Source organism: Callospermophilus lateralis, unplaced genomic scaffold, assembly GCF_048772815.1.
Source record: "Callospermophilus lateralis isolate mCalLat2 unplaced genomic scaffold, mCalLat2.hap1 Scaffold_84, whole genome shotgun sequence".
Taxonomy (NCBI): Eukaryota; Metazoa; Chordata; class Mammalia; order Rodentia; family Sciuridae; genus Callospermophilus; species Callospermophilus lateralis.
Window position 1 is genome coordinate 4768621 of NW_027516477.1, and position 13481 is coordinate 4782101.

The 13481-nt window shown below is 35.6% G+C and overlaps 1 protein-coding gene across 1 annotated transcript in view; it reads left to right on the top strand.

The window, feature by feature from the left end:
- Positions 1 to 13421: 13421 nt before the first annotated feature.
- Positions 13422 to 13481, top strand: part of LOC143641089 (roundabout homolog 2-like) — a 72551-nt gene continuing 72491 nt past the window's right edge. The window contains 1 exon segment of the mRNA XM_077108500.1: positions 13422 to 13463. Within this exon segment, the coding sequence (XP_076964615.1) occupies positions 13422 to 13463 (42 nt within the window).

Sequence of the window (13481 nt, forward strand, 5' to 3'; positions counted from 1 at the left end):
CTGACATGGAGATCTGCAAATGGATACAGGTCCTAAATGGCAGGCATCAAGCAGGGTGCCAGGACACAGAATTGAACCCTTCCCTCCAGGAGGCTACTGGAAGTGATGAAATGCAATTGATGACTTACACCCAATGGGACACTGCTTCACAGAATGCCATAGAGATCAGGAACATATCCAGTCATACTATCTAGACCCTCCCTGCATGTCCAGGTAATGCAGTATACTGGTCACAACCAGAGACTGTGTCACAAGACTGCAGTTCAAATCTTAGCTCTGCCATTTACCATCTGGGTGATCTGGGCGGCTCCTCAATCTCTCCACATCTCAGTTCCTCATCTGTAAGAACTGGGGAGTGATGATGTCTACCCTCTGAGATTATAGTGGGAAGTAAAAGAATCTGTACATACAAAAGTAGCTCATATTGTGCCCTGGATATGTGACCACGTTCATCAATCTAACCCAATTAGCCCAATGTACAAAAGCACATTCATCTTTGCCCCATTTATCCTATCTCCAGCCAAAAGAAACGTTATGAAAATGAACTTTTCCCTCAAAACTTTTCTGCCAACTGAGTGAAACTAACCTTTAACTTCCACCTCCCAAGGGATGGCTGGTCTGAGATCTTTTCACCACTATGTGGATTTCTATTCACAGAAATTCCTTACAACCTCTTAGGGAGGTGTGATCCCAGCTAGAAGCCTCATGATCCTGATAATAAAATTAAAAGGTCATAACTCTGGACAGCTCTGGTGGGGAACAACCAGCTGCTTTTGGGGTTGAAGCAGCCACTGTCCACAGGAAAACAGCTGCCCCACATCTACCTGCACCCAAAAGTCCTACCTAGCACACCGCCCAACAATTCCCTGTAAATCTGTCTGACCATGCAGAGAAGAAGTGTAAAAGGGAATGTCAGCACACATGAAGAGTCAGTCACAACAAGGCACTTGGGGAAATAGATATCAATAAAGATGTTAGGAGATCAGGCAAAGTACAAAATGAGTGATAAGATCAGGGATAATTTAACAGGGGGGTAGTTGAATGCACTATCCTTGAAAGAATCAAGTGTATACTCACCATAAGAGTGAAATTTGAAAACAATAGGCAATGCAGACATAGATGATTTTAGTAATCATGCTCTCTTTAAAATGAGGCTTTGGGAGAAGAATTAGAAAAATGTGAGTTTTGCATTTTGTGTCCAGAACATGAGGTGATGAAAGGAATATATTCAGCAGGTGACATGCATATTTCTTCCACCATTTCTGGGAGCATGTTTTGAAACCCTATCATTTAGAGTTTGGGGATAAAAATAGGTGTACCCTGGGTTTATGTATATAGATATGATGAATAAATAGACCATATGGTGAATAAAAAATATAACAGGTTACTATTTTAAATAATGGATTCAATTGATATTTTAAAAAATACATAAAATCTAGTATTCGCATACAAACATTCAATCCAAGTAGTTATACATGTAGTGGTAATATTAGGGTTACTAATTATAACAAACTGTGTTTGAGTTTTGCTTTGAAAATGATGAAGGAATTCAAAAGTTATGTGAAATAAAAGAAATCTCATGAAAAAGCAAGTAAAGCAACATGGAGAAATACATGGGATCTGATACAGGGAGTGAATGAAAGTGAATCATATGCATATCAATTTGTAAATTGTGGATGAAATGATACATCCTATGATGTATATATACTGAAGAAATAAGAATACAACAATTTTGAATAAAAATTTAATTCAAAATACACATCATGTCCCATATGAATATACTTTCATTGATGTTAAACTGGGTCACTTACTGTAGAAATATTAGGGTTAGCACTCAATATTCACTGAAGTTCATCTTGAGTATTCCAAAATGAATATGTATGTCAAGAAAATGAATATTTCGGAAAAATATCTCCTGAAAAGTTGATTATAAATCCACACAGATGGACATGAAAGAATCAAGGTAGTATAAGTATATGACACAAATAGTTCATGTTTGCAAATTCATACTATATATATATATATATATATATATATATATATATATATATATATATATATATATTTAATACATTAAAATGAAATAGTATGTACGCCAATCGAAATTCATAAGGGGATATATATCCTTCACATATGTACCCAAAATATTCATTTCCCTCTACATTGTTTCATATCTAAATTTTTTGAAGTATGAAGCTCACCACAGCTTGACTTTTCAGTTACCTCAGTGTATTGGGGGGCAGTGATCTCTTCATGAAATTCGTAGTTACCAAAGTGAGAGTACTCTCAAGAATACACCTGTGATGGCAGTAGAATTATATATATATATATATGTATATAAAAACATACATTGTGACCAAGGCGACAGAGACAGGGAGTCAGGAAGTTACATATTTGTTAATTTTGAAGATTCATGGAGAAGTAAAATGAGAAAAATGTGTCACAGGTTTTATAATATGTATCTTTGATGAAGCAAAGGCAAGTCCAAGTATACACCATGCGTCCTATCAAATGCCTCTACTTCTATTCCTTTAGGATTATTTTTATCGATGTTAGGATAAGTAGTCAGAGCCTAGAAGGTTATGGGTTAGTGTCAGAGATTCAATATTTCAAATGGCAAAATCAAAAATGAGTCTAATACATATGGGAACACGTGGCACATAAAAATCTTCCACTATCATCCACCACAATGCCTGCACATTACTATCACCCCAAAGAAGACACAATGAGAGGAGAAGAGGAAAAAAACCTGTGAATACATATCTGAAATTGGAAATTCTGAGGAGCTCATAAACTTGGGTGTGGCAGAAGAGATCCCAAAAGTAGAGGACAGGGTAAACATTCCACAAACATGGAACTTTGCTGGCCTAATGACTTCTTGACTATCTGCCTCTGACATTCGTCCACTAGAAATATAGCTTTGTGTTTTAGCTTCCTTTGTAGTGAGATCATGAAAGCTTGGTCTGAGTCCATGTGAACAGGAGGACATGGGTTCATATTTTCAAATAGGAATAGGAGGCAGCAGTCCTGAATCCTCTCTATGCAGGTAACTGTGGCCTTTGGGGTATGAATGTCTCCCTGAGTGGATTGTGAAGCCTTTGGATCACTGCCCAGTTTTAATGGCATTTCTTTCAGCTTCCCTGAAAAATTGGTCTTTGTTTTTGAAATACAAAAAGGTCAACCAGTACACAGTGCTGGAGAAAGCTCTGTCACGTGGGGTGAGTCAGGGTCTGAAGTCAAAAACACAAACTGGGCTGATACCCCATATATCATACCCACTTGAGGGTAGCAACTTGTTTCTGAGCATCACACCAAATCCTCTCCCCACAAAAACATGCCTTTATATTTTCGGGTCTCCTGGCTACACCTTGTCAGTCACATGTCATTTGGAAGCCAATGACAGAACCACAGGGGCCCACCACAGATCTTGGATCACACACCTGCACTCCATTGCTCCAGGCCCAGTTCGCTGCTGGCTCCTACTCACTGGCATCTCTGCTCTTCACCATGGTCATGAATTCCACTCAGTCAAAAATGGCACTCACTGCTTCAGTCATGATGAGCAACAGAAGATCTAAAGGTTCTCCAGGGATTTCTGGTCATGGGATTCTCAAAAACTTCATGGTATTGGCCTAGCCATATTTCAAGAATGAAGAAGTGGACACTGTGGGTTTTGATTCATTCAGGAGCCATTAAGTGTTGAGGAATCTCCTTTCAGTAAAACCTCTCAAGATCGCATGCAGGCAAGGTTCCCAAGGAGTGGCGAAAGGTCACAGGAATCCAGGCCCATTGGGGTCTAAAATATGAGGTTCCTGTGAGTTTTGGCTCTCAACTGTAGCTGAGAATGCTTTCACAGCAAAATCATGTGAAATCCTGGCTGAGATTCCCAGTGCTGTGGAGAAAGCCACCCTCAGCAAAGATCTCCTTTCCAAAGGCTCCTCTAATGCCTGGCCTTCTAAAATCCAAACACAATTCATGGCAATAGTTCTTTGAGATCAGTTCCAGAACTCAGTCTCTAATGGCATCACACCAGAGTTCAAGCTGAGGTGGACCCAGTCATCTTTTCCAACCACCACACAAAAGACCACTATTCTAACAAAAACATTCCCACATGGCCCTCATCTTCTTTAATACAGACACTCATCATAACATTCTGGCAGGGGGTTTCTATAGGGTGAGCAGTCTTAGATGGTGTGCAAAGTAAGCTCTCATACCCATCATATGCCAAATGTCATGGTGGCCAAGACACCCTTCCTGAGAAACAGGATAGATATAATGGGCCTGTAGTTAATACTGCTCTGTTTCTCAAATTAGACGCCTCCTGCCTGCCAGGGGTAGATTCTTTATGTGTACTGGACTCATGAAAAACCCCAAACACCTGTGTGCTAGTTACTGGAGGGCTTGCAACAACTCATTTGACCCAGAGGATCCCTGTTCTGACTTCATAGGGGTCAGGAGCCTGACCAGAGGAAGGCAATAGACTTCATCCAATAGTACACTTCTTTTTCATCCTTTTAGTGTGGGATGGACACATGTGATTTTTCTTGAGTTTCCTGGGGTGCTGAGAATGTAATTCACAGCCACACACAGGGCCAAGAGTCTGATTCAGACACAGCTTTTACAAAGCACTTTACTTCAAAGGCACAGATTAAGCCTCTTCATTTCCATTTGAAACTGTTTTCTTGAGGAGTCCCAAAGGAGTGCCCTAAGGCAAACACCTCCCTGACATTCAGGGGAACAGAACAATAGGGAAGAAAGAAACCTGGAGAAAAACTTTTCTTTAATTGAACACTGTGGCACTGACAGCTCCTAATCATGCAACTTGGGTTGCTATCTATCCAAGCAGGAATTCTCCAGAGAGATCCTTACCAGTCATGCTAATTTTTGAGTTTTCTAAGATGCTTGGCATGCCCTTCAGCAATCCAGTCCATGGCCATGTCACAGAGCTTGAATGTGGTGCATATCTTGGACACAAAACCACGAACCCCTTCAGAGAGTGGCCAAAATTCAGGAAGAATACAGGAACTTAGGATCTTGGTAGGTGTTGCCCATCTGCAAGGCAAGCAGCAGTCCATTCATAAATTGGCCATGAGGAGTCCTGCAAAGATTTCCACTAGACAGGACACATTCACGGCTGCATACTTTTCTCTACTCTCTTTTACCACAAACCCAGTGGGATCCACTGACATAAAAAGGCTCACTAGTTAACAGTCCAATCAAAAAAAAAACTTTTTTCCTTCATTTTCTCAGAACATGAGACAAAACCACAAATTAAAACACACACCCACTGAGACACACAAACCACCCCTGTATTTGGTCTGCACCTATCCACTCTGTCCTCTGACTGGTGGGTGAAAATATGTTCCTCAGTAGTGACCTGTCCTGTCTTAGCTCTGGTCTCCTTGGTCATCTTTGTGTAGTTGTCAGGAGCCAGCAATGAGTCAACACTTCTTTCTCAGGAAAGGCCCCTGTTGAGACCATTCCAGGCATTTGGCTATCCACACATCACTAGGTACCAACAAAGAATGACTCTGGCCTTGATCTAGACAATCAAGTGAGCCCACTGGGAGTGAAACTGCCTCTGGATGCCTCGCCTCCTGGATCCCAAGTTCAGAGAGTTCCATCACCAAGGAAGTGAGGTGAGGTCACTTCCTTCAGGGAAGTGAATGAGGTCACTGCCTTGGCAACCACTTTGTTTTAACAGTTGTTTCCAAGGGTCCCATGAGATGGAGGCTGCCCCACATTCCTGTGACATTTTCACAAGACATAAAGTCTATATACCCTAGGAGCCCGGTATCAGCAATCCACACACCTGATTTTGTCCATCTTCACTGCATTGAGAAGAGAGAGCCTAATTCAGCCTCATCCCTTCATCCTGACTGGGTTCTTGGCCATGGAAGATGACTTTAGACCTCACAGGTCCTACCTAGCTTCCTACATTTGCTCCAGGGATCATTTCTGCATCTACCTTTGAGCTTCTCAGCAGCTGTAGGATTCCCTACATACCTGTATGGCAAGATAAACTCAGGACCTGCTGTTATGTGAAAATCAATTGAGGGAACAGAGTATGGTTAAGGGTCATATCATGTTCGATTTGGGTTAGGAGTCATTCTGCTAGATGAATACGGGTATTTGACAACTGGGATATTTATACGAATGTAAGGTGAAATGTAAGTATCAAAATACAAAACTAGGTACGATCTGAAGCACACAAGTTTGTTGGGCCCTTGATTTGGATACATAGTTTTGAATTATTTTCTGCAGAGATGAATCCTCTAAATCCATAGATAATGGCCTAAGATCTTGTACCTGGTACTACTGAATGTAAAAGAGAACTTGCAGTGAAATAGAGAGAGTAGGTAGGATTCCAGTGTAGGGTAAGGAAGAAGAGTGAGTTTTGGATTGGGACCAAAGGCCCTTTTAGCAATCCAATGAATTTCTATTAAAGTGTAAATGGGAATGTCAACACACATAAAGAGTCAGTCACAACAAGGCACTTGGGTAAATAGATATCAATAAGGATGTTAGGAGATCAGTACCAGTACAAAATGAGTGATAAGATCAGGGATAATTTCAAAAGGAGGGTAGTTGAATGCACTATCCTTGAAAGAATCAAGTGTATACTCACCATAGGATTGAAATTTGAAAATAATAGGCAATGCAGACATAGATGATTTTAGTAATCCATTCTCTCATTAAAATGAGGCTTTGGGAGAAGAATAAGATAAGTTTGAGTTTTGCATTTTGTGTCCAGAAGATGATGTGATGAAAGGAATACATGGAGCAGGTGACATGCGTATTTCTTCCACAATTTCCGGGAGCATGTTTTGAAACCCTATCGTTTTAGAGTTTGGGGATAAAAATAGGTGTACACTGGGTTCATGTATATAGAGATGATGCAGGAATAGACCATATGGTGAATAAAAAGTATAACAGGTTCCTATTTTAAATAATGGATTGAATTGATATTTTAAAAATTACATGAAATCTGGTATTCTCAAAGAAACATACAATCCAAGTAGTTATACATGTAGTGGTAATATTAGGGTTACTAATTATAACAAACTGTCTTTGAGTTTTGCTTTGAAAACAACATTTCTAGCAATTAAAGAATTGCAAATCAAAACTACTCCAACATTTAATCTTACTCCAATCAGAATGAAAATTATTGAAATTACAAGGAAAAATATATATTGGTGAGGATGTGAGGAAAAAGGCCCACTGTTACACTGTTGGTAGGACTCTCAATTGGTGAAACTAATCTGGAAAAGAATAAGGAGATTCCTTAGAAAACTTGGAAAGAAACCAAAATTTACTCAGCTATCCCACTCTTCAATTTAGACCAACAAGAGCTAAAAACAGCATAATACAGAGGCATATCCACATCAATGCTCATAGCAAAACAATTCACAATAGGTAAACTATAGAACCAATTTATATGCTCTTCAATAGATGAATGGGCAAGGAAAATATGGTCTATTTACACAGTGAAATGTTACTGAACATTAAAAGAGAATAAAATTATGGAATTGGGAAGTAAATGGATGGAGTTAAAGAATATCATGTTAAGGTAAGTAAGCCAATCCTCCTAAATCAAAGACCTAATTTTTTCTCTGCTAAGTGGATGGTGATCCACAATGAGGAAAGTGGGAGTTAGCATGGAAGAAATGAAGAAACTTTGAATAAGACAACAAGGAGGGAGTTGATGGGAGATGGTATAGAGGTAGGTAAGATGGTGTAAGAGATGAAAATCTTGTTGTACACAAATTAGAGGTTCATGGGTTTTTTAACTATACTTTCTGTACAACAAGAGAAATAAAATTGTGTGCTAATAGAGCAGAACAAATTAACAAATTAATTGATTTTTAAGAATTCAGGAAAGAGACTTGCCTTCTCTAGATCTATATATAAACATATATGTGCATATATATGTATATATTCTATATATAACATGCACATATTTAATGTATATAATTTATGAACAATATTTTTTTATATTTCTATCATTTTTTTAAAGAAATGACAACAGAAGCATTACAATTCTTATTTCATGTATAGAACACAATTTTTCATCTCTGGTATATATATAAAGTATGGTGATACAAATTTGTGTCTTTGTACATGTACTTTTGATTATGGTCTCTATCACATTCCACCATTCTTGCCCCTTTTCCTTTCCTTCCACCCCTATTTTTTATTGAGAATCCATCTATTTCTCTCATGCTCCCCCTCCCTACCCCATAATGAATCAGCCTCATTATATTTTTTTTTGTAATTGGCTAACATCACTTAGCATTATCTTCTCCAATGCTATCCATTTACCTGCAAATGCCAGATATGATTATATACCTAGAAGACTCAAAAAACTCCACCAGAAAACTTCTAGAACTAGTAAATTAATTTAGCAAAGTAGCAGGATAAAACATCAGCACCCATAAATCAAAGGCATTTCTGTATATCAGTGAAAAATCTTCTGAGAAAGAAATGAAGATAGATAACAACCCCATTTATAATAACTTCAAAAAAATAAGATACTTGGGAAGCAACTTAATAAAAAAGGTAATAGATCTAAACAAGAAACACTACAGAACCCTAAAGAAAAAATTTAAAAAGACCTTAGAAGATGGAAAGATCAACCTTGATCATGAGTAGGCAGAAGTAATATTTTCAAAATGACAATGCTACCAAAGCACTATACAGATTTACCGCAACCTGATCAAAATATTAATGGCATTCCTCACAGAAATAGAAAAAGCAAACATGAAATTTATCTGGAAAAATAAGAGACCAAGAATAGATAAAGTAATCCTCAGCAGAAAGAGTAAAACAGGTGGTATCACTATACCAGACCTTCAGTGATACTACAGAGCAATGGTAACAAAAACAGCATTGCATTTGCAAAAAAACAAGCAAACAAACGAACAAACAAACAAACAAAAAAAACCAGACTGCAGACAAATGGTATAGAATAGAGGTCACAGAGACCAGCCCCCAAAAAATAATTATTATATATTAGACAAAGGTGTCAAAACATGCACTGGAGAAAAGATAGCCTCTTCAACAAACCACTATCTCTCACCATGCACAAAACTCAACTCCAAATGTATCAAGAACCTAGGAATTAAACCCAAGACTCTGTGTCTAATAGAATAAAACACAAGCTCTAATCTTCATCATGTGGAATTAGGCCCCAATTTCTTTAATAAGACACCTATAGCATAAGAATTAAAACAAATAATCAATAAATGGGATAGAATCAAACTAAAAAGTTTATTCTCAGCAACAGAAACAATCTGTGAGGTGAAGACAGAGCCTACCTTTTAGGAGGAATATTTTACCCCTCACATATCAGATAGAGCACTAATCTCTAGGGTACAAAAAGAACTCAAAAAACTAAGTAAATAATAATAATAGTGATGATGATGATGATAATAATAGTAATAATAATAATATTAATAACCCAATCAAGAAATGGGCCAAGGATTTGAACACAGAGTTTTTAGAAGAGAATATACAGTCAATCAACATTTTGTAATATATCTGATTGATTATGATCCTCACTTTTCAGGAACAGTTCTGAAAAGGTTCAGTTTCTAAGGAAGGGAAACATGAGCAAGAATTATTCTCAATTCCCCTTTATTAATTATCAAATACAATTATCTATGTCATTTTCTAAACATAGCTGGACATGGGAAATATAGGTTTGGAACAGAGAACATTTTTATTAGAAAAACAGTGTAAAAGAAAGAAAAAAACATAATTATATGTACCACATTGAACCACAAGAGAAATGGAACCTGGAATTCAGAAAAGAAAGATTCAAACTTTTATACTTGGGAATGTGGATGACATGGATGCCTAAAGTGAAAAGATTGTTACAAACTTTTGAAAGAAAATTCATGTGAGTGGCAGATAACGGTTAACCAAATAGAATGTGCACAGTGTATTCCAGGGGCTTTGTCAGCTGTGCACTATAGAACATACAGGTATTCATAGCCTCCATGAAGAGCATTATTCATCTGTGCCCTCTGAAATTATTCCCATAGTATAGATGAAAACACATGGGTATCTGGATACTAAGTGGCAATTCAGCAGCCCACAGAAAACTACCCAGAGACAGAACTGTATGAAATTTCTTCAAAGACCATCAGTGTATTTTTAGCTCCTAACACAGGGATGTCAGTCTGGAAAAATATTATTTTCTCTCCATTTTGAAGAGAGTGCATTGACAGTACATTTCAGGGGCAACATATATACATTTTTTTCTTTAATGTTAAGAAACTCTTCAGAAACAGAGCTCCCAAGACAGATTTCTTAGAAGGGTAAATGCCTGGAGATTACAAAATAAAAAAATAAAAAATAAATAAAAAAAACAAACATCAGTGGCCCTGAGTGACTCAGTGTGGAAATAAATCTAAAAGGCTTATTAGAACCTGAAAAGCCAAAAAGTAACTCTGTCTAAAAATAAATATGTTCATTAGTTGCTATCTCCACAACATGTCATTAAGTAAATAACAAATTATGTATGAATACTTCTAGGATTGGCCTAATTTTATTCCATATGATTTTATATTAAATCCCCAAATCTAGATGATAGAATTTATGATTAACAGAAAAAAATATTACAGTAAAAAAATTTAAGGAGTGGATGTTTAGTAAGTATGTCATTTAACAATTTTATTACCATATGATTTTAAAGAAATTTATTCATTTTCCTGCAGCCATAGTGTGGAGAAATATCTTATTTCATTTTCCTGTTATAATTAACAAAGATAAGCCCTAGAATCCACTTTAAATAACCTACCCTTACAATCATACAAGAAATCTATAATAAATGATGAGTAAAGAAAAAAGTCAATTTTAGAAATTTAAACCTTTTTCTTTTTTTGAAATCAATATCTAGCTGCATTTTTGGATCCTTTTCTCATTTTTTAAGCCAAAAATATATAAAAGACAGAAGTTTGAACTTCAAATTTATACATGAGATATGTTTATTAACTATAAAAATTCAAAATCTTTAGAAATTTTAGAAATACAAAATAGAAATCCATCATGGAAAAAATTAGGTAATATTGATGAACATTTAAAACTAATTAATAATCATTAACTCAAAAGGAGTTTAAATTAGTATCTATTTGTGGAAACTATTTTGCTATTGAATATACATGATACTCCCCATCACAGAGACTTACTGAAATTAGAGCATATGTGTTCATGATAGCATGTAAGTATGCAATGGTACTTACCCAAACACTTGAAGCCCAAGGGCATAGCTCAATACAATATAGATCTTGGAAGAGATAAATAATAATCTGTAGGAAAAATGGTCACAGTATGGCAATATGTAAATCAATGGATGTGTAACTGATGTGATTTTGCAATCTGTTTACGGGGTAAAATGGGAGTTTATATCCCACTTGAATCAAAGTGTGAAATATGATATATCAAGAACTATGTAATGTTTTGAACAACCAACATTAAAAATTAAAAAAAGAAGAAGAAAAATTGTCACTGGGGCCAGTCACATTTCATAATATATCCAGTTTAAAAAAGGGCATAAAACACTATGTATAAATTTTAAATAGGTGCCTTATGCAAGTGGTATTTCACATGTGTACATTTTTAGAAACAAAATATGTAGAACTTATGAGAAAATAGAAGTCACAAAAAGCACATAAAAGACTGAATTATACATCCCATGTAAATAATATAACTCATCATTACAAAGGTGATCATTTTCCCCCAAATTAACTGACAATATATCTCACCAAAACTGCTATATACAAATAGAAATATATCACAGTGAAGTCTACTTTTATGTGCATTCTATAAAGCAATAATTAAAAAAAAACTATAAGTAAATATATGATAGAAGAAAGCATGAGAATAGGGAAAGGGGAATTACTGGATACTGAAGGGGAGCAAATTATATTTCATGTTTTATGATAATGTCAAAATAAACCCGACAATTAAATACAACTATAATGCAATAATAAGAAAATCATCAAGCTTTATTTTAAATGAAGTAAGAAATCAAAGCATAAATTTTTAAAATTCATCTAAAAAGGTATATGTAACTTTAGCCAAAAATCTTTTCAATTATAAGAGCAAAAAAAGAACTTATCATAGCCTACTATTCATATATATTGTGAAAATATAATATTACAATAATAAAGAATCACAATATAAATAAGATCCCCATATGAATATATATATATATATATATATATATATATATATATATATATATATACTACATATATATGTACTACATATATATACATATATATATATATATATATATATATATATATATATATATATATACTACATATATATGTACTATATATATATGTAAAAACAGTATGCTTTACTGCAATAGCACATTCTACATAAATCAAACCTTAACAAAAATAATCTCAGCTACTTAGCTAGGACCCTACTCAAAATAAATTTAAACCTGTTAGGGTGTTTATTGGTGAAGAGTCCTTGCTTCCCCAATGCTGAAGTATAACACTAGATAAGTTCTCCAAAGCAGGTTTCGAGCAGAAAGTAGAAGGTTTATTAAAGGACAGTAGAAAAGACTTCTCCCAAGAAGACAAAGGGGACCAAAGTGGTAGAAACCATGAAAGAGATTTTTTTAAAAATCTTTGAAAAAAAATTTAAGGTCTTATTACCTTTTTTAGAGCTAAGGTCTTCCTTCAGCTATCCTGCATTCCTGTCACATTGCTATCCTTTGTTCTGTTATCTTGCAGTGTTGGAATGTAGGTGGGAAGACCCAAAGTATGGAGGACAGGTGGGCTGAAGGAGTAATCTGGGCAGGAAGGGCTTTTGGATTAGCATCTCCATGTTTGTTGTGAGCTGCTTCATTAAAATTTCCTTGGGGTGGGCTTAGGGCCTTAGGGACATTTTCAATTCCCCTTATCCTGGACTCCATCCTCAATATGGAGTTTTGATTGATTTTACTGGAAATTAGACCCAATTTACCTAACTACATAAACTACCTATTCATAAATCTGGCTCCACTACCAAGGATATGGCTAAGTAGTAAAGTATCTTTGAATTCACCTAATTTCAAAAAAAAATAATAATAATATATAATAATAATAATATAATAATAATAATAATTATAATAATATAATAATAATAATATAATATATAATAATTATTAATTATAATAATAATATTAATAAAACTGATGAGGCATGAGTGGAGTGATTTACTCTTCACTTAAATGGTGTAGTCTATTTCAGTGTGAACTGCAGCCTTTTAGAAGGAAAAAAAACTAGGAGAGAGGAGCAAAAGGAAAAGGGAAAGAAGCAGATCAGCAGACCAAAATTAAACAAAAAACCTTGGATGTTCTATTTTTTTTAATAAATTGTTTTTGAATCCTAGACAGAGTATTAAGGACATTAGATATTATGACCTTCAAATTATCTCCAAAGGAGGGAGGGATAAAGCAGGTGAGAGAGAGAAAGAGA